The sequence below is a fragment of the Solenopsis invicta genome, chromosome 13 (assembly GCF_016802725.1).
Source record: "Solenopsis invicta isolate M01_SB chromosome 13, UNIL_Sinv_3.0, whole genome shotgun sequence".
Classification (NCBI taxonomy): Eukaryota; Metazoa; Arthropoda; class Insecta; order Hymenoptera; family Formicidae; genus Solenopsis; species Solenopsis invicta.
Genome location: NC_052676.1, coordinates 8976755 through 9000563, shown reverse-complemented (window position 1 = coordinate 9000563; position 23809 = coordinate 8976755). Strand labels below are relative to the sequence as shown.

Sequence of the window (23809 nt, the reverse complement as noted above, 5' to 3'; positions counted from 1 at the left end):
ATACATATCCTATATTCAATCATGAATATCTTGTTAAAACCATAGTTTTAATAAAATTTTTTTTGGAATTTCTGAAAGTCTTAACAATATATTTAATTTTAATTGTAATAAAATTTCTCCAGCATATCATAATTATAATGTGACGTAAAAATAACCCTTTTTGATATCAATCTTTAATTACAAATGTCTTAAAATTGTAACGCGATAGAGCAAGTTAAAAATCAAATACGTATTCAGCATCTAAAAGCTGTAGGAAATAATTAGTCTTCTGGTTTTCAAAAAACAGTCATTTTTTGTTAATCTGTGTAATCTTAATTATTTACGAAAATGAATACTATGTTTTTGATTTTTCTTATCTAATTATGTTTCTTATGTTTATAAAAAAGACCGTAGGTTTTTTTCTGTTTATAATTTTTTATTTTCTTTTCAGTTAGCAAGCTGACGTTATTTGCCGTCATTTTAACGTTAAAATAACGCCTTCGACGACATTTTGACGTCAAAATGATGGCAAATAACGTCAGCCTGGTTTTTATTTTGTATTTATTTTGATTTTTCTATTCCTGAGCTTCGTAACTTCTCTCCTTTTTTTCTTATCTTCTTAGTTTCACTCCCTATGCGAGAAAATTAAAAAAATTCGTATAATTTCCTGAATTGCCTACAGCAGTTAGAAAACTTATGAAAATTTATTCTTCTTTTCTTTTGATGAATAATGTTGGAAGCTGAGAAGTTTTAATCTTAATTGTTTAAATTTCAAATATATTTTGTTTTCTCTGTTTGCTTTATCTTTAATTATATTTTCTGTTATGTCCTGTGGCATAAAAAAAGATCATAGACATTTGTTTTGCTATATATAATTTTTAATTTTCTTTTTACTTCATATTTATTTTAATTTTTCTAGCTTTATCGTTTCTCTTTTTTTTATTTATAGTTTCTTTTTCTTTATGCGAGAAAATCCATAACATTTTCTGAATTGCTAACAACATTTGAAAATTTATGAAGAATTGTTTTTTCTTTTCTTTGATGAATTATCATTAGAAAGTGTTTTAATAATCTTAATTGTTAAAATTTAAATCTATGTCTATTTACTTTATATGTAATTACATTTCTCTTTTTATAGCTTTTAACATAATAGATAAGGAATGCCATTAATTTTTCTATAATTTCTTCTTTTATTTCATATTTATTTTGATTTTTTTTATTTCTGTGTCTTTAGATTTATAATTCCTTTTTTTTACTTATGTATAATTGCTTCATGCGAGAAAATAAAAAAATCCGTAAAATTTCCTGAATTGCCTACAGCTGTCAGAATACTTAAAAATTCTTTTTTTTTCCTTTGATTGTTAATGCTTGAAGTTCAAAAGCTTTAATAATTGTAATCGTTCAAACACAATTAATTAAATAGCCTTAATAATCATGGCTAGATAATTGGTGTTAATATTTCTTGTGTAATTTCATATACATTTTCAAATTTACCAAACTGTGCGTTGAGAAATTATACAGTTTTGAAACGCAGTTTTAAGTTGAAGGAGAATAACAATAACACAATATTCGAGAAATAATTTAATAATAATGATGACGTTAACAAGCATCTAAGATGGCAATAATGACATTAAGAAATCTGTTTTTCTCTTTACTTGTTTAAATTATCTATCGTTCTTCGATCGTTTCTCAAAAATTTTTATAAAATCGAATTATTGTTATATATTTGAAAATGTTTCGTAGAAAAGATCTAAATTTATTTCTTCTCAGAAATAAAGTCTGGGATTTAAATAAAATAAAGTAAAACGTAAGTAGAATAATTTTTGATAATTTAAGTGACATGCGTAATTCCTGTTAAAGTCTGAGCTGATTTTTAGAGCAGAACACGCCGTTGGAAATTAGACTTGCATAATATCGGCGTATCCATATGCGCCATTAGGAGATGGGCAGGCCCCTTTGTTCTTAAGTCACCGATGCGGATTAGCGGCGTATTCTACATTTATTAGCGGAAGTTTGTAGTGCCCGAAACTCGCTAGCTTCCGACGGCACGGTTAATTTGACATGCCCAGGAAACCCGAGAGGGAACATCTGGGAACGTCCCGACTCTCTTATCTCGAAATATCGAAGTGATGAGCAAATCCGGATGTTAGAGTGAATTATCCGTGTCGTATGTATATAACGTGAAACTGGAACCGTCGCAAAGACACGATGCAGGTCGATATAACTTCGTGTGAATGGAGTTAGCTTCCGGTTTGCAACGCGTTTAACGTTCTGTTGCATAAATTTTCCCGTTGAGCATATTTTGTTGAATTTTAGTATATGGAAGGCTTTCGAGGCCGTTGATTGCAAATTTGTAGTCGAAATTGAAAAAACATGCAAAGTTTTATAAAAATAATGTTAATATTTTTTTTGATAGTTATTTTGGTTGCCATATTTGATCTTCCATTAAAAATTTTTCAATTATGGATGCAGATTTGAAATCGAGTTTGAAAACGTTAATTTAGAAATTTTTAACACGTGTATTATCATTTTCATTCCAGCATAACTTTTTTCGTGACTGCATGTCATCGGCGGAAGAAAAAAAGTGGTGATGTGGCTAATTTAAAAAGAATCGGTTTAGTTTAAAAAAACTCAATACTTTGTTAAAAATTTATACATTTTAATTTTTTATCGTTTTCCCGATTTAAAATTTTCCTACGTTCAAAGACTTTAGAGATATTAAAGATTGAAATTGAAAATATTATTTTATCTATATGTAACATTAAACAACAAGCATAAAATGATGTCTCTAAAGTTTCTGAACATCGTTCTTTAGAGTAATAATCGATTTATTAAAGAAATATTTTGATATGAAAATTTTGTTTAAAAAACATATTAACAAAATCCCATGTTATTGTTTAACTCTGCGTAACTCAAAGTGTGTACAACCGAATAAAAAGTTAAATAACAAAAAACCACGCAAATGTACATACATTCGTGTGATAATTCGTTCAAGTTTAAAAACAATGAGAAAGTATGTGTAATCAAGTAAATGTACCTTGCTAAAATGTATCTTGAAAAAGTTTAAAACTGCTCCAAAGTAAAAATGCTCTATTACAATTGTTAGCTATCATTGTCACTAAAAAACGGCGGGCTTCTAATTAAATAATTTGATAAACAATTGTTAGAATTCGTCACCTAATGACGGAGATAATGGAGGTAGCCATATTGTCCACAGTAGCCATATTACCCCCTTCTTTATAATGATTTTATTCGCGTCGGTCTATCCTAATATATCGCAACGTAGTCTATATATTTAATGCGTTTTTTTTTACTTACATAATTCACTGCTTAAATTAAATTTATATGTATACAGTGGCGTGGTAAAAAAAGATAACCCAAAACGGTTTTCTCTCTTCTCGCTTTTCTTTACAGTAGTATTGATAGCAATCACCAATAGACTAATTATCAGATAGTTTTTTTCAATTTATTAAATATGTGTTTTACATTCTTGCCTGTTACAAGTAACGCAAATTTTCGCTTTACAAACAGAAATTTATTCACGCTGTAGTAAAAAGGGAGTTGGCCATAAAAGTGTCACCACTTTAATTGCTTGTCTTTTGTCTTTCGTCCGAGCAGCCGAGATAGTTTTTATGGCTCTTCAATTACTTAAAAATTTTCGATTCAAAATTTTTGCTCGTAGAAAAGAAGTATATGTACTGTTAAATTGGCGTGCTTTCTACGACGCTTGCAAAGGGACCGTCTTTTTTGCCCCCTCCCTTTGCACTCAGTAGACAATATTTTGTAACCATTTTTTTTATTTAAATATTAAAAAAATGTTATAATAAAGAATAAATGTTTAAAAAATTGTTTAAACATGGTCTGTCGATTGGGTTACTACGCCACTGTATTTTCAATTTAAAATTCTTCATTGTATACCCTTTATTAAACCGTGACATGACACAAGTGGAACATATTGCGTGTCTTTTGGAAAAGAAGAGCCTCGTCGTCATGCGGCAATGAATCGCGGGAACGTGAAGGGAAGGAAGGGGGAGAGCAGAATCTAATTGAGGGGTCGATCGCACGCGACACGTCGACGCGCGAATGAGGGTCGATTATTGCCGTGACACCCGGTACACACGTGGCACTCGCGTGCAGTTTCCATCCCGTATGTACGTTACGTTGTACAAGTTTTGCGATATAACGTGCCGTAACTATAAGATATAACTTTCAACGTAGTTTCCTGGGTCCCAACACGTACACGCACGTTCTCATATACGCGCGCGCGTGTGTGTGTGCGTGCGTGTGTGTGCTTGCGTGTGTGTGCGTGTGTGTGCGTGTGTGTGCGTGTACGTGCGTGTGCGTGTGTGCGTGTGTGTGTGCGTGTGTGTGCGAGCGCGAGGATGGAAGGGAGCATGAAGTGTATGTATACACATACACTGTGCCAACAATATCGTGTGGCAGCCGGTTAACGAGGCTGCTGTGGCTACATGAGACACGATCTTACAGGGGACATACAGGACGTGCTTCCAGTTTTGTAATTAGCGCCGATACATATTTGCACTGCCGCGCGGCACCTTTCGTCCCAGCTATCTCTCCGTGTAATCAAACGCGAATACATGATTTTTACATACATTGATTACCTACTCTCGTGTTAATCGCGTGCCCTGTTTGATCGTCGCTACACCCAAGCGACGCACAGTAATCGACATCTTGAAAAGTTGGCCACAAAATTCTAGAAAAAATATCAATTCAATTTTCAAATTTAAAAATTCTTTGTTTTTAATATGTCGCAAATTTGAATAAAAAAGAACACTTTTTTCTACTATATCATTTGACACAATATTTATTGAATATTTTTTTAAATATAAAAATAAAATTGGAATTTTTAATTATTAGCCAAAAATTTTACATATAATTAATCCATTGAGGTTACATTTTCAAATAATAACATAACGATCACATAAGTTCTACTGGACCCCCTTGCATAAAATCAATCGCTATTTGCCAGCTTTTTGATATTTCGTTGTACAAATTTTACTGGATGTACTTTGAGGTCGTTCTTTATCATCCAATAATGTTTTTTTTTAAATTTGAATTTAACATAATAAAAAAATTTAAATAGAAAAAAATGCAAAATTTGACATTTTTAGAAAAATATTTATAAAATTTTAAATTTTTGAGATAATTCAATAAAAATTTAGGTGTGTATTCTCAAGATAGTATACTTTCAGATAAATTTAACGTAATAAAAAAATTCAAATAAAATAAACTGCAAAATTATACTTTTTTAACAAAAATATTCATAAAATTTTTAATTTTTGAGATAATTTAACAAAAATTTAGGAGTGTATTCTCCAGATAACATACTTTCAGATAACAATTTGTTTCATAGAAGATTGTTCGATTTTGAATGGTCTGTGTACCCTTAAAGTTAGCATGGGGTCTTTCGGAGCCCAAGTGACCTCAACGGGTTAAAATATATAAACGTTGAAAAAAATCAAATATTATCTAATCTGAAGAAATTACAAATCAATGTCATCACAAAGTCATTGCATAGGGTAAGATTGTCGATGTCGCACCGGCTCCTAAATCGCACCATCTTGCGTATAAATTTATAGTATTATACTATTGCACTCTTTGTGAAATTATTTGAAAACTACATAACATTATCATCATCCTTCATTGAACTCAACATGTTAAAAACAATAGAAATTTTGTTATTAATATTTATAGAAAAATCATAACTTTGCTGCTATTTTTCAACACACTTCGTAGCTTGATTGCAAAAAAGGTAAAATAAATAATCTAAATTTTGATAAATTGTAATGATCTTTTTGAGTTGATATAAAGCTGTCAATGCTTTTTCAAACCTCTTCCACACTTTTAAAGTATATATCAGTTATATGATGCGTAATCGGACTAGACAGTAATTTGTAAAAGCTACGCTCGATGAATAAGCCGTGTGAGAGAGAACTTTTTCAGCCGAATAAATAAATAGTAGTCTTTGTTCTTTTTGCGACGTGCGATCGAGCGTTATCGTGTTGCAAGATAACATGTCACGTTCTATGGCCAGTAAATAATCTTTTCCTTTCTATTTTGTCAGTCAAACGAATGAGTTATAGTTGATAACACAATTAAATAATTGTAACACTTATTAACTGTTTGACTAGTCTGCAGCAACTCATACTATATCACACCCTTTATACGCCATCAAATGGATATTAAAACTTTATTGCATGAACATACGATTTCGTTTTCGATGTTGATGAATGACTAGGGTCAGGCCACGATTTTGTTCTTTCAGGGTTGTCACAAAACACATTTTTCATTCCAGTAATAACGTTGTGTAAAACGTTTTTCCTTTTGTACTTTTTTTGGGCATTGTTAGCAAGAATATGCCGTGTCTATCTTCCTCAGTACTGTTTTGCGGACGGAACCCATCAGTGCAGTTTTTGAATTTTTCCTAGCTTATGTAAGCAAACGGAAATTGATTGCCGGATTACTCCTAATTGTAATGAAAGTTTATTTGAGTTCTCTTAATAGTAATGCATCTTCAGTCAGAGTAGGACTTCTCCCTCCAACAATTGTTAAAGTTTCTTATTTTCAAATTTTTTGGACGCCCTGGAACGTTCTTTATCGGTAAGATAGAAATCACTCTGAAATTTTCGACATCACTTTTTACAGGTTTGATTTAACAGGAAAATATTTGCATTTAAACTAAAGTTATAAATGATTAAAGATAAAAACATGGAATTTATTTACCCACCAAATATGTTATGTACGACTTTTTAATTAAGAGTAGTAGAATTTTGCCATAACCTGCCTGATAAAATTTCTACAGGCTGTAACACGAATTGCACGCTGGTAAAGCACAAGGCATTTCTTTTTACAATATTTTTGAAATGTTGCTGCAACATTACTGAAGAATTATATAAATATTGTAAAAAAAATGTCTTTGCAATATTTCTGCAATATTTTGTTGCAATATGCAACATCATAGCAATGTTACCGCAAGCTTTTAAGCCGTATGGAGGTGGAATACTGAGATGATAACAATGGACCAAGATTTGAAATATAGTACTATTACAGTACGGGATTACAGTTTCTCCCATTCTCTCTCATAACAGTAAAAATTGATATTAATTCTCTTTGTTTCAACGGTATCAAATATCAGTGCTGTTTCTTAATACTGTAACAGTGGTCTAATTTCCATCAAGACATTAATTTATATTTAATGCAGCGTGGAACCAAAAAGTCGATGGAAACGTACTAGAATATGCTCATTTCACTCCCGCTTCGATCCACAAGCTCTATCGGAGCGACAGTGAATTGACAAAATTTTAGTTGGTAAAAATGGTTCAATCTAGATAGTGCTACTTTTCATTTTTCCTAAGAGTTACCTTTCATTAGTCGTTAAAATGGAAAATAAGTTGAGATATAATGAAACTTTAACATTAATATCTTATTAAAAAAGAGAAAAAAGTTTTCGAAAATTATGGAGATTAATTATGTTTGTATTCACACACCACAAGCAAAAGTAACATTGGCTTTGCTGAAATGTCAATCTTTCTTATTTCTATTTTATCTTCAACGGAAACAGCATATTAACTTTGATTTGCATTGAAGTAGAATCGAATTAAGTAAGAATTTCTGTGAAAATTAGATCAATACTTTGCATTAAATAAATCAAAAATTGATATCAATTTATTATAATATAATTGCAATATCGAGAATCGGAATGCTATTATATCGAGTAACTAATATCGTTACCGATTTTTAATACTGTAACAATACTAATATCGTATGAAAAAATCGCATGATACTGATTCTCAACATTACGATGATTCTTTAGAAGTAGAGTAGAAATCCTGAAAGCTCTAACACAAAGGAGAAGCTGTGAATCTTATATTGATTTCATTACTTATAGTACACTGCGTGATATTTTTCTTAGGGGAAAGAGTTTGGCCACATGTCCCTCTAGCGGCAAAGTTCCGTGATATCGAAAATTTAACTGCTGCGTACAGATTCAGCACTGATGATGAACATATATATTATTTTTTTGTTAATTTTGGTACATAGTATTGGAAACCTATTGGGAGAATAACAGTATTATTTAATATTGATTCACATATTGGGCTAATATTACTTTTATTAGCTGTTTCGATTAGTTTTGAAGAATTTCTTTTTGCAAAAGCGCTCGGAAACATTTGATTTACTAATATTTAAGGGGTAACATTAAGGGGTAACACCACTGTAGACGGCCCAAATAAAGCGTTTTTTTGTGAATTTTTTTGCATGGAAGGAAAAGTAAGAAGAAAATAATATTTAAGGATGTTATTAAACATGTTTTTAAGTGTTTGTAAAAATTTTTTTATTAAAAAATATTAAAAAATGGCGACGCTATAGCCACTGTCGTGAGACGTGTTTATTTTTTAGGGGTTTGCGGCACGCAGCAGAACCATCGTAGAGATTTATCTGGAACAAAACAAAAAATTTTTTCTTAATCTACATGAGTATAGCTAGAGAAACACGTACGGAATTTGAGAAATATTTATTTTTGAGTAATTGGCACGCATTTAAAAAAAAATTTCAATTTTTGACGGAAAAAACGGTCACATATTTGTCAATAAATAATGTTCTAATCAACTTATCGAAAATTCCGTACGTGTTTCTCTTCGAAATGTTATTTTAAAGAAGTGGTTAAAATTTGGAGTGGAAAGAATGAAAATTGTTTGAGTTATGCTGCGTGCCGTTTTAAAAAACCATGTTTTGAGAAAAACGCGTTTAAAGCTTAGAGACGTGTTTTAGACGGGACAAAATGAAAAATGTGACTGTTTGAAATTTTTTACCATTAGTCTGCTATCCCAGGACCGTAAAGCATCCCTTCTTTGCTCAAGTATTGTTCCTCATTTTCTTTCCGCGACGATTTTGTGCTGGTGCGTGCCTTCTTTGCTGCATCTGTCAAAGCCCGCTCGGAGTGCTCGATCCTTGTCGCATTGGCTTCAAGGCAAAAATTGTATGCTTGGTAGCCGATATCCATCTCCAAAACTTGCATAATTCGTAAAATGTTAGTCAAACCGTCATTGAAGGTGCACACAGCAATATCAGTTGCTGCACATAATACTTTTTTGCCGCTTGAGTAAGATTTTGGCGCCAAGTTCCATACAGCAGCATTGAAACTTTCGTTGCTATTTTGAGTGTAGCCTCCCAAGCAACGATTTAGCAAATCATCACGGCTCAGCTCCTCGTAAATAGGTTTGATAGCTTCAAAAATTTCCTTCGGTAGTGGCGGCTTATGATGGTAAGTAGCCAAGGAATTTGCTGCTTGTGCCTTTTTCCAGTCGCACCAAGACTCCGAGCACTTCTCGTGTTGCGGATTTTCATCGGTTGACATTTTATGAAATAAGGTTGCCCAAATATCATTTTTCATATTTTTCACGGAGTTTGGATTCCGCCGTATCGCTAAACCATAATATATTGTAAGCTCGTCAATTAATTTAGCAGTTAATTTACCTTTTCCTCCGAGGCCTTTTACATTTTTTTTTAAATTTCGCAAACGAGTGCCCATTCTCTTTTGCACGTGATCAATGCACTCTTTCTTTTTCACTTCAAAATTTTCGTATGGATGTTTCTCCAGTATACCCTTGAAGGTTTTGCTATCACCGTCGCCGACATAGTTTGCATATTTCATGCCATGTAAAGTTTCGGAACGTTGAAACATTTCGACGACGGCGTCTACCTCCATCTTACCAGACGAACCTTCATGATTTGCTTGACATTCATCAACGTGTGTTTTGAGCCATTCTTCATACTCAACTGTTTCTAATTTACTCTTCCAATGCTCGCAAGATTTGCAATATTTGGACTTCACCTCAACGTCGACGATTTTGCCAGTGAACCATCCAATCAATGACGTGATTCCGAAAAGCGACGAATATCCACGTTTCCTACTACTAGAGTAGTTAGAAATCAGAAGGTAAGTCATTAGGCTGTACCCTTCGAGCAGGTATCGATGTGCCGTAGGTAGTCGTTTTGGAGCAGCCCGACACGCTTAAGAAAGAGCGCGAAATTTCACACAAAAAATTTTGTAACAGACATAAGACTTTTTTTAACTCATTCTAGAAGGTTCAAAGTATTTTTTAAAGCAATAAAAAAAAAATCGATTTTTCAAAAATTCTACAGTGGTGTTACCCCTTAATGGCACAATTAATTCTTCAAGCATTTGAACTAAGCTTTCAGTCTAACAACATCTGCAATTTGGCATTTTCCAACTTTTTTAGTTGACCTGATCGTTCTTTGTTCTTTAATTCAAAATCGCTACTTTTAAATCATCAAAACTGTAATAGTACTCACTTAATTTAACTGGAGCAGATTTAGAATAAGTTTTTGAGATGAATCAATGTGCTTCAAAACCTTTATTTTTTTTTAATCAAACCAATAAAATAATAAATGACAAAAATGCTTTTATTACGTTCTATGTTCAGTCGCACGAAAAGTAGTGGTAATGTACAGGACATGTGTCAAGTTATTTATAGAAATAGCCAAGCGTAGAAATAATATACGAACTTGCAAAATATCTCCAGTAGATTTGTAGCTATGCAATTATCTATAGTAATACAAAACTAACCAAAATTCCTAACATTTTAATACTAGTTCAGTTAGTACTGAAATATGAAAACCATTTTTTCGTCTAAAAAATCGGTATTTTGTCAGTAATATTGATTTAATGTATTCTATTTCTATTTGGAATCTGTATTGATCATATTCAAGCGAGAATTTGATTACTATGTGACGTGTTTGCTTTGTCGTCGTAATCGGCATTGTTGCTTGCAATCTGAACTTAACTTTTTTATGCACACAACGCTGTGTTTAATATCTTATTAGATATCAACGCTAGTCAATGTGGGTGGATAATCGTATCGATTGTTCCATGACAGTCCGACTGATTAACTGTAATGAGCACAGTTGCATTGTGTGCGTCGCTAATTTTGCTATTGCAGCTGCAACACGATGGCATGCGTGCGCCGTGTACACACGAAATTAATTATCACCGGGCGAATAATTAATTATCGCGTTCATCGGTTCATCTCGTAACGTTGTCCGTACCGCCAATCAGCCGAGAATAACAATAAACCCATATGAACATAGCAATCCGACATTCCACGGAAACTTTACAACCGCGTCCAGTGCAACAAAATTTCTTACAAAGAAGAACTTGAAAACATTATTCTTATTTTTGAAAAAATTAGATATTTGATACATCTTTTTCTTCTTATTGTATATAAATGAAACCAGGTTCTTTTTGTAATGAATAAACTATAATATAAATGATAAATAGATAAATTAAAGTGTTTCCCAAAAAAACAATAAATTAAAATTTTGGGAAAAAAAACTCGTTATTTTCAAATTCATTGTTTATTGTATAAATATAGTCATATTTTCCGGACATATAATATGTATAATAAGTATTTTAAGCTTTTATACTAATTTAAAAAATAAAAAAAATCTCTTGTTTTGTGTTTGCAATTTTATATTTATTATCTATTTATATTTATATTTCTCGTTTTTTCTGCTTATTTTTTGTCAAAACAAAATTGTTCACAATGTGAATATAACTTTAATAAATCATGCGTCTTCATAAAACTGTAAACGTATTTTTAAAAAATATGGATGACATTTATTTAAAAAACACAATTTTTCTGTTAAGTAAATCATTTACTAATTATACAAGTTACTAATTATGAAAACTGATTTACGTAATACAGTCGATGTCCATGAAAATATAATTTTTATTTTTATAAATACAATTTTCCAATAATAATAATTTAATTTTACAAAATAACTTAAGTAATTTATTCATAATTTGTAAAAAATATTTTCTACAATATAATAAATATAAATAGATAAATAATCTTCTATAGCAAATATGCTACTCATCATTTCTTCAACTTTGGGAGATGTGTTAAGTATTATTTATTTATTGTGTCAACGTCGCTCTATTAGACAAATAAAAAATTTTGTTTTTTGTCGGACATAAACTTAAATATGTGTTTTCTCAAATAATAAATTACTTTAAAAAATATTCATTTCTTAGAAATTATTTATTTTTGGTAATTTTAAAAATATGAATTTAAATAAATATTTACTAAAATGGTATTTTAAAAATAAAAAAATCTGGATTTATTATTTTAAAAATTTATTTAATAAATTTTAACAAATATTCAACAAGTACTGCTATGCAATGTATTAATAAATTTTTCAACAAAAAAAAGTCACTTTTTAAATGTTGTGATTTACTGTAATTAAGAGAAGAGATTTTATACTTTAGATATTATTTAAATTAAGTAAATTTAATAATAAATATTAAATAAATTTATTAAAATTATTGAAATATTTTTTTCTCATGGTATATATCTTCACTCCCAGAAATATTATTCAACTTTGATTAAATAAAGCTTTTTTTTAATTACAATTAGTCGTCTAAAGTTTGTTAAAATGTATTTTCTATATTTTTTATATATGAAAAAAAAATGTGAAAACAAGGAGAATGTAAATATTTTAGAAACGGTTTTTTGAATTAAACATACATCTACAAGAAATAATTTTTAATTAATCTAATATTCTAATTTAATTAAAGTTCTTAAATTAAAGAGTAAGTTAGTAAATAAAAAAAAAAACACGTATTGGTAGCTGTTTTAGAAAAGTAATTCGACATGAAGTTTTCCGGGTTCCGAAGTCAGGAGAGATTCTGGATGAGATTAATGAGCGCGATAAATAAAATCGAACAATGGCTATTGAGTAGACGTTTTTCCAGGACGAAGCTAGTGTAGAATGTGCGATACAAGCCAACTACGTCTTAGCGTCGCCATTACTCGACCGACAAATAAGATTTTATGGCCTCGCGCGCTCTACGACCCATTTGCCGGGCACCGGTCATCGACCGGCTCGCTCGACATTTTTTCTCTAGCGAAAAACACTGCTCACATGACGTGTTATAGATGTTATAACTCAACACATAGCTGATTGATAGTTTTCGACTGCCTAATCTATTTGGAAACCGTAACCTGCTCGGCCAAACCGAGCTTTGTGAGAGCGCATGAACAATAGCTGTGTGCTAAATTCTAAGTGGGCTTTGGCTGAAATTCAATTTGTAGCCTAACATATGAACATATGTAGAAGTAATATATATTTATAGGAAATGATATAGTAATATATTTATAGTAAATGCTGAGGTAGACGTTGACACTTTGAGGGAAAATTGATGTTTGAGAGATTGATGCAGAGGAGTTACAGCTATAAAGATGAATTGTTCAGATTCTTTGGTATGGTAGAGGAGAGAACAAATGCATATCAGTCGTCTAAATCAACTTTTATTAATATTTTATATTTTTACCTGAGAGCAATATTTAATGACAAAAATATAAAATAAATGAGAAATGAGTAATAACAATAAAAATTTAACAAAACTTAGTTTGTGCGTACTAACAATTTAAAAAAATCAAGCATTGATGTTAACTTTTAATCTACTTATTTTTAGCTGATAATGTAACCAAGCAAATTTAAACTAAATTTTTATATTGTTATGAAGGAAGCTTTATTGTAGAATATTTTACATTCATTGTATATATTGTATATATTTGTAATTGTTACAAAGATTAAAAATACCAATATTAATATTTTTATAAAATATTAAGTTTCCTAAATAGTGTTACCATTAATTCTATTATAAATATCATAAATAAATGATATTAATAAGATATTGATAAATAGTAATAAAAATAAAATTGATAATTGTATGTGTGTGTGTGTGTGTGTGTGTGTGTGTGTGTGTGTGTGTGTGTGTGTGTGACATAAATAAAAATGTCAATTGCAAAAATAAATTTAGACACACACAAGCTAATTTTATTTCCATGCCTTTAACTTTTCATTAGAAGAGAAGAGAATAATATGGCACATATTTTTGTTTTTTATTGAATAACTTTGTCAATATTCAATATTTTATAATAAAAACTTGGATGATTATATTCATCAAAGTGTTACTTAACAGATTCAAGACTCAAAATAATAAAATATTTATTACTTAGGACGTGATTTATAAAAATGTGACCCACTGTGTAATCGGTGGAAGAGAAAAAGCGGTGGCAATACGGTTAGCACAAAAAAATAAATTTAAAAAAATTGATTCTTTTTAAACACACAAGTGTATTACAAAATTTTATATTTTGTTAAAATAAATTGTTACTCGCAATGTAATGCTGCAAAATTTCAAGACAAATAAGTGCTGATTTTAATAAGACATGTCTAATGCCTATAATGTAATGCCGGGAGGACAAACAAATACTGACTTTCGTTATAATAGCGCAGTCGTAACGCCTACAAAATGCCGTGAAGTTTTAAGTCAAATAAATGTGACTTCGATTATAAGAGCTGCATGCGGAAACATCATTCGAGTGCCCTCGTGCATCATTTCATACTTATTTAACACTCGGTGAAGAAAAAGGATAAAATAATATACGGGGGCACTCGAGTGATGTTTCCGAACGCAGCCAAGATCACAAAGTGTCAAAGGCGGATGAACATAAGCACGTACGAACCGGCAGACCTGCACGAATAGGCAAAACGCGCTTGTATTATAGGTTAGACTTTTTCACTCTTATTTTGACAAGAGTATATTTTGAAACAAGAGGATTTCTCTTGAAGTTAAGTCCCCAGAAATGAGCTCTATAGTGAAAGTGAATAACAGAGTATTTCGATAGTAAAATTTTCCTTAGCCCTATTTGAAAATTAAATCAGAAATTTCATATTCCTAAAAGATACATGTGTCAAAATGTATTAATATATCTGTTACATAACACAAGATTAGAAGACCTATGTCAGTCACAGCGGCTTTTAGTGTTTATATGCGCAGCGCAGTACAAGTTGGAGATTGTAAAAATTAAAAATTACTACTGGGCATGTAAGAACCGTTGTGAGTGTTATAGGTTTTTAAATCTTGTGTTGTTATACACAGCAAATACCAAGTTACATGTAATACAAATGTCAGTTGTAATTTTCCATTCAACAGTTATCCATTAACTGTTATATAACTCATTCGTTATGTAACAATGACATTATTGAATACGAAATTACAACTAACATTTATATTACATGTAATTTTGTATTTGCTGGGTAATTTCATCAGTCTAATATAATTTATTATTGTTTATTACATAACTTGTATATTATTTTCAATGCAACAACAACAATAATAATAACACTAACATGTATGTTATCTAAAAGATGTAGTACAAATGGTTTTTGGACATCTTTTAAATATGCGTATTATTGGATTAAACGTTTTTGAGGTTTCACTGATATACATATTAACGACGATTGGATGTCTTTAGGCGATACATCGTATATAGAAAAAACGTCTCTAGGATGTCTTTGGATGATGTTTGGTATGTCAAATGAATTTCCGTGCATAAAAAACGGAAATTACTGTTTGAACGTCTATATAACGCCAAATCGTTAGGATATCGCAGCAGTAGTGAAGTATTCTTAAATATAATTCTTACTTTTTTTTATTGATTTTTTATACATCTTTACTATGCAATGTGCTTGAGTGCGCGAATTTTGGACAGTTTATTTTGCCAATCTTAAACTACTGTAGTCTTGACACATTGATATTAGGATTTTCGACTCAAAATGTTTTTGTCAGTCTACCCTAAAACGTTGCTATAATCTTAACGGGACACTCTGTATATCCTTAAGTGGTTCGCATTCAGCAACTCTGTTTTATATTTAATAATTTTAATAATTTTAAGAAATAATTTTTTACAAAATGAAAATTTGCACGATAAGTGTGCCAACCCTCGCTCTACCCAATTGCAATGTTGTTATATTACCCCGAGCGTTTGATATTTCTATATGTTCGATACTTTTCTTTTATTTTGTCGAAGAAAAATGGCGGCCGAATCGAGGAAAAGCGGGAGAGAGAAAGAGAGACGGGGGAAATATCTGCGCGAAGGGACAAAGCCGTCGAGTGGCGGACGTGAATTTATTGCATCGAGACGAGGCAAAATCGAGAGCGGGTGGTCGACCGGAAAAGGCGTTGGGCGACATAGTGGGCAACATAGGACAGGGGACACGAGTGAGGCGTGGCGTTGCGTCGCTTATTATACTTTCTTATTATTTATCATCCTTCATAAATACCGACCTCACTCTGGGGATGCTTACCTTCGGTATGAGGGGTGTAGCGGGGAGAGCGGGAGAGCAGAGGTGATTTATAGAGGCCTCGAATTAGTGTCGCCCACCTCGGGGTTTTTCCTCCGCGTACTAATCCGGATACGTGCTAATATACCACGTGTCTCGCGAGTCGCGCGTTCTCGCATTCAAATAAATCGATCGAGTCGTATGTACAATCGCTGTAGATTATCTTCGGACTGTTTTATGCAATTGCATCAGTAGTATTGTTTTATCCTACTTGAAGTATTTCTTGCAATTAAAAATCGGATTTTAAATCCTCTTTGTTTTTTTTTTTTTTTGTTTATTTACTGATTCGCATTGAATATTTTTGGAGTACATTCTAAAGTAGTCAAATACTCTACGTCAAATGACGTAGAGATTTATTTGATTTTAAGTGGATTCTGTACAATTTTGACATTTTAATCATTTTCACTTCCATAAATTATTGCGATCGTGAATTATAATTCAAATTGACCCTAATGCGCAGTTTTAATATTAATTTTACTAATATTAATTTTTGTTTTATAATTAAATTAAATTGAAAATTTTAATTATTACTAAGATTTTAACATCATTGCTTTTTACAACTTATAAACATTTCTGAGTAATAATTTAAATGACTTTTAGGATAGCTCGTCAATTTTAGCAAGCGAAAGCGACACTATGGCGATAGAATAACAATTGCCTCGCATGATCTCAGACTAATCCAACTCGGAATCTACCGGCGGCATACTAATTCGAGTACTTTTAGGCTCGCATGACCTGGGAGTAGCAGACGGATGGAATCGAGAATCCATTAGCGACCAATTGAAATTCCGATCCAGTTCGCTAAAGAGTGAAGTACTTAAATACTTTTATGCGGGCGACGAACGTCTTTTGCTACTGTTATTATAGTTTTGCGAGTCTATTACTGTCAGTAGTTATGAGATTAAAAATTTCTTAGATCGGTCTCATAGTAAAGGTGTAAAATTCCAAAATTATCAGATAAAATTTTGTTTAATGAATATTTACGGCAGAAAAAACATTTCTTTCCCGCGATTCAATAAAAGTTAACGATGCGAGCAAATTAAATTAAATTTAAATTTAATTATACAGAGAAATAATTATTTAGAAAAATGATCTTTTTAATATATACAAGTAACATACGAGGACTATCAGATAAAATTTCATCTGCTATTAATAATCTATTCTTCTCATTAAAATGTGAAAATGAACACATTAATGGAGTAGAATAAATGAGATAATGAAGAATAAATCCGATGGAAATAATTAACGGAGGTATTGTCTATATAATCAAAAATTTATAAAAGAGTTGAAAAATAATTGGTTAAACATTAACCTGTCAGAGACTATGTGTAGCAGATAAAAAAAAATAATTCTCAAATAACAAAATTTATAAAATTTATAAAATATTAAAAATAATCTCTTTTTAGTAATATTTTGTTAACTAAATTTAGCTTATGTTAGAATGAATTTTTTGAGCTGCTAATTAAAATTAGAATTTTTATATTGACGATTTTTAAATCAAACGCACGCCCGAGTGCATTAACAGTTCCTTGCGAAGGGGTTGCAGTGCGATTCTCGTAAAATCGGAAATTAGGGGGCTGCGCCGCGGCTAGGTATTTAAATAGATTCAATTTGGATCGGTGCCAGGCAGGCTCGTGCCAACCGTCGAAAGATGCTCGTAAAAGATGAAACTCTCGACTCGTCGTCGAACGAATTAATCGCCATCTCGGCAAATCGAGTCGCTATTAAAGAAGTCGTAGATGCGAGTTCGGTAAACGATCTGACCTAACTATCGAGATTCATGTCGCATTTAACTTTAGTTTAATTATTGTATAGAAGAGAACAGGTTTAGCTGCTGATGGGAGTACGTTGACTAATTGGATCTATATTCAAAATTAAATTATAGATAGCTGTAATCGTGAGTAGCATATAAGAGCCGATTCAAAGCCAGGAGCACCGAGGGGGGGTGAGATGTGCGGGGGAACTGTGGGTGCGGGGAAGTAGGTATGAATCATACACGTGCTTGCACCGTTTATCAGTTTTGAAACAAGGGCAGTGTACCGGCCAATGTTTATCAAAACAGGGTGCTTTGTCGGTAGCGGCATACCTCAGCACGTGATAAGTCGCCGTTGGAGGGGAGGGAGAGGAACCCTCGTTGTCCGACTTTGAACCGACCCGCGAATTTCTTAGATGCGCGCGGGCCTAACGCCGCCGCGCAGAAAATAATAATTAAAAAAATAATAATTACAAAAAATAAATAAAAATTTACCGCTTAATTGTCGCTGCCTGCCACCACCACCGCTCGCCTGCAACTGCTGCCCGCCGCCGCTCGCCGCCCACCGCCACCCACCGCCACCACCGCCGACCACCACCACCACCACCACCACCATCACTCATCCCCCCCTATTACTATTACTATTGTTATTGTTCTCCCTGTCCGCGGCTTCCTCGTCCGCGGCTTCCTCGTCCTCGTCCTCGTTCGCGGCCTCTCCATCCGCGGAATCCCCGTCCTCGGGGAGAAGAGGATCGAAATGATATTGGATTGTCATCCTCCTCCTCCTCCTCCACCATCTCCACTTCTTCCTCCATCTCTACATCTACCGCCTCCACTTTCTCCTCCTCCTCCTCCTCCTCTTCTTGCACTGCATTTTGTACCCAGATCTGTTCGGATTCTTCCGCATCCTCAGCCAGGATGCGTCAGGATATGCCCCAAAACATCATGACGATAAATGACGGGAGGAAGGTAAAAATGTTAAATAAATTTACAATATATATATCGTCTTGAGGAGGATGTCCATGAAGGGCGGATTCCGCTGCAGCAATAATTCTGTCCAATGTGTGGACGGGGAGAAGACAGAGAACTCTGTGCAGGTAATCCTGCATCAATTCGAGTCCGTTGCAGAGTTCTGAATTCATTTTCTTTTTAACTCACTAATCACTCCCGGTGTTAATCAAGCGAGGGCACGATCAAGACTGTGAGTAACAAAGGGCCGAGCGAGAGCGTTCTCCATCGCTTCGTGTATTTACATTTTGGAGCTTATGTATGCTATACTATTACGGTCAAAGGATAGAGCTAAGCATACGCCGTGACTACGCTCGCTATTAGAATTAATATTTGCTTATTTTATTTTTTTATTAATTTTTACACGATCGAACCGCGATTAATAACGTCAAATTAAGTATGTTAAAAAAGAAAAAAAAATCAATGTATTTGCATATGTACATGCATATACTTATATACGTATTTACTTAATGTACACGTATACGTACACATATACATACATGCATACGTATGTGCTGACCGCTGCTATCGATAAGCGCGAAATACGCGGATGAACAAAGGATATACACTTACATAATTTTAACTAACATAATTTTAACCAATTCGTTATCTGCCTTGATACATGACACCCTACGTTTGTGAAACAATTTAAAAAGAGGTAAGATGATCATCTTTTATTTAATGCTGCCCCTTGATACGTGGGAGATCGCGAGATAATGATTCAAGACAGGCGCCGATACCTTGAATGACGCGAATGCACCGGTTAAACAAAGAAGTTACAAACATCGGTGTTAACATGATCCCTCTTCTCCGTTTTTTCAAGGCACATGATCCTCTGATATGTGAAGGTGATTTTTTTCGCGAGGGGTGATTTAAGACAGGCGCGGGTATTTTGGCTACCATTGGATGACACGAATGCACCGGTTAGATAAAAGTCGCAAAACATCGGTGTGAACATGATCCGTTTCAATGCACATATGATCCTTCAATATGTATGGTTGATAATGACGTTGTCGCCCAGTTAGATAAAGGGACAAAGGAATTGCAGAAGAAATATATATAGGCAGTGCCGTCTTTAGGCATGGGCCCGATGGGCCCGGGCCCAGGGCTCCGTGTTAAAGAGGGCCCCACTGTTAAGCCGAAAGTAAAAGCAAAACAAAAAAATTTCCCAATATAACGAAATAAAAAATAATTGCTAATATGAATTTTAAGTTTTCGCGCGGCGCGCCATGCTGCGCTGCATGTCTTGCGCTTGAGAATCACACAGAGTTTTTATGCTTTGTTTATTTCAGCCAATAAGATTGTCTTAGCCGAAATCTATTTCTCCGAAATCGAATTCTCATTGGTTGAAAGGATTTTAGAATTAAAGCGCCATTCATAATGTGACGTTTATTCGCATGGATCGCCAAAATCTAGTAATTTCCTATATCGCATTTACGCACTCATGTAAATGCAGCCTAATCGCTATGGACTTTGGAGTTTTTCCTGACTTCGTTCTACTTAGCCATAACAATTAACAATTTCAAAGTTGGTTGAAAGGTATGGTGTAAGATGCAAATGTACTGAAGAGCTGAATAATCACAAAATATATGCATAATAACATAGCTTTTTCCAAACTAAGCCGAATAAAAAATGAGATTAGGAATTCTATGACCCACGAAAAGTTAAACTATTTATTATTTATGAGTATCGAAAGTGATATATTAATGGAGTTGGACTTTGAGGAAGTAATTGAAGATTTTACTCGTCAAAAATCAAGAAAGAAGCCTCTAATAAATGTTTGATGCAAAAGGCTGCCAAATATGTATACATTCTCTTTCAGTTTTAATGCAATGTTTATATTAGAAATAACAAAAATTAATAATTAATATACTTATTTTATTAAAATGTTAATTTTTCTTTTAAAAAATGTTTTAAAAAAAGGGCCCCTTAATTAGTGTAGGCCCTAGGGCCCCTATTATATGAAAGACGGCCCTGTATATAGGATAATTAGCACTCAGTAGGTGTCGGCCTGTATATAGGATAATTAGCATTCAGTAGGTGTCTCGAAAGCATACCGAATCGATCGTAATATGCAGTCGTAAAAAAATGGCTGACCATATCGAAGACATGGTCGATGAAGACGAAGAGGCCGTATTATCTGACGATAGTGGATGTAACTCTGTTCAAAGTGAGCACCCTGAGGATCTCGTGGAAAGAGTCTTATCAAATGGGCAATATAATGCATTAAATATAAATACAAGATGTTGTATGATGCAATTTTATTATACGTCCGAAGATCGCTCTAAAATAATATGTGTATCATGCATGTTCGACAGTGAGTTCGTGAACTTGAGAGTAGTGCGCACCGTTCGACATCACGAAACTGATATATTCATTGTTCTTCAAGGCGAGAATTGCGACTATTGCCAAAGACCAACATTTATGAATATCTGCAGTCTAGTAATACATGCAGTCTTACGATCCATCAAAACTATCATCAATAAACAATTTATACGGCTACGGAATGTGTCAACCATTGCCATATGGCGAATTTAAATGGGTCGAAGACGTTGAAAATTTTGATGTAAACGCGATCGATTCGGATTCGAACACGGGGTATATTCTTGAAGTCGACCTTCACTATCCAAAACATTTACACGATCGACACACAGACCTTCCGTTCTGTCCTTCATGCGATAAGCCGCCAGGATCAAGGCAAAATAAATTACTCGCGACGGTATATGACAAAAAGCATTACGTCATTCATTACCGAAATCTTCAACAATGCACGCGTAATGGACTTGAAATTGTAAAAATACATCGCATACTTCAATTCGCTCAATCCACCTGGCTCCGCGATTATATCGAATTAAATACAAAATTAAGAACAAACGCGAAAAATGATTTTGAAAAAAATTTATATAAATTGATGAACAATGCAGTATTTGGAAAAAAATGGAAAATGTACGTAATCACTCTGACATTAAATTATTAACGCAATGGGAAGGTCGTTATGGTGCGGAGGCTGCAATATCAGCCGAATTTTCATAGTCGCAGCGTCTTCACTGAAAACTTAGTTGCCGTCGAATTGCGTAAACTCTCGGTGAAATTTAACAAACCAATTTATGTAGGTATGTGCATACTCGACATTTCAAAAATCTGTCTATACGAATTCCACCACGAGTATAGGTATGCTTTCTTTATTTTATGATAAATGTAATTTGTTGTATACAGACACCGATAGCTTGTTGTATTATCTCGAATGCGAAGATGTGTATGAGATGATAAAACGTGATATAGCGAGATATGATACAAGCGATTATCCGGCGGACAACGCATACGGAATGCCTCTTGCAAATAAAAAGGTTCCCGGGCTAATGAAAGATGAAAATAATGGTTTAATTATGACTGAATTTGTTGGACTCAGGGCGAAGATGTACGCGGTGAGAGTAGAAGGTAAACAAGATACGAAAAAGGCGAAAGGCGTGAAGAATAATGTTGTAGCACGAACTATTACCTTTGAAGATTACGTGCGTTGTCTGAATGATGAAATAGAATTAACTCGACGTCAAACGTGCATACGTTCGAAGTTACATGAGGTTTATTCTATTAATGAGAAGAAGCTTGCGCTTAGTTCTCTAGACGATAAAAGATATGTATTGCCGCATTCAACAAAAACATTACCCTGGGGACATTGGCGGATACAATTATAATATATTGTATTACATCTCATGTATTGTTTCGCATATTTTTTTTTATACGTTTAATATGTATTATGAATAAGATATTTTGTATTTTTTTTTTATTTGTTTAAAAAATAGTTTTATATATAAATTTGTAAAATGAGGACAAAAGGAGAATAAAGGAAAAAAAGTATTTCTATAATGATATATATTTTATTCATGTATACATTTATATCGTTTACAATATATATATTTCATACCAAAAAATAAATCAAATAACATCATTTTTATTTATCCATGAATTATGCGATTCATCGAATCCCAGCCACTTGACGTAAACCTTGTTTCCTTTCTTTCTTTTAATTTTTTCAACGAGATAGACATCCGGATATCTCGCGCGATTTAGTTCATATTCATAGAAGGCACCTGAGATTTGTTTACCGCGATAATCTTTGAGTAAATATGTAACGGGATTAGTACGCTGCACTTTCACAATCTTAAACACCTCGGTGGTCCAATTGGGGGTGTACCCCTTTTCGAATGCAGCTTTGAACTTGCTCACGCGTACCGAATCGTTTACTTTGAATTTCGCCGGCCCTGCAATTTTGATGCGACTGTACACAGTGGATAAGAGTTTTTCGGCACTCGTTGGAGTTACGTCGGCTGGTCGCATGCCGATAGTACGATGCCTGCGGTTGCTGTAATCCGACACCAGACGCGGCAGCACGTCGACCCATTTGTGCGACCCATTAAGTGTAAACATACGCCACATATCGTTCTTAAGTGTGCGATTCCACCTCTCTATAGATGCTTTTAAAACCGAATATGTAGAATAATGATTAATGTTATGTTTTTTCAAGACTTTCTGCACATCGGCGTTATAAAATTCCTTTCCCATATCCGTTTGCAAATTTTCGGACATCTTCCGCTCTCTCGAATCTATCTTGACGATTGCGTCAGCCGTCTCGCGCCCGGCCTTGCTCTTGAGCGGTACTGCCCAGGCGTATTTACTTAACGCATCGATGACGATAAGTATATAATTATGACCTCTATTATACTTTGAATATGGGCGCATCTCGACGATATCAGCTTGCCACAGATCGTCGAATCCTTTGATTATAACGTGTCTTCGAGGAAAAATGCGCCTTGCTGGGGCGTGTAATTCCTC

The 23809-nt window shown here is 33.4% G+C and overlaps 2 protein-coding genes across 6 annotated transcripts in view; one reads left to right on the top strand and one right to left on the bottom strand.

The window, feature by feature from the left end:
* The window catches only part of LOC105194126 (inactive rhomboid protein 1), a 178526-nt gene that overhangs the window by 42333 nt on the left and 112384 nt on the right, over nt 1-23809 (top strand). The gene's annotated exons all lie outside the window — the stretch shown is intronic.
* Nucleotides 8308-10149, bottom strand: LOC120359435. The gene is made up of 2 exons (XM_039456862.1): nt 8811-10149; nt 8308-8436 (listed from the first exon to the last, which is right to left on the bottom strand). Exon 1 carries the CDS (start codon nt 9944-9946, stop codon nt 8813-8815), a length of 1134 nt encoding a protein of 377 aa, XP_039312796.1. The 5' UTR covers nt 9947-10149; the 3' UTR covers nt 8308-8436; nt 8811-8812.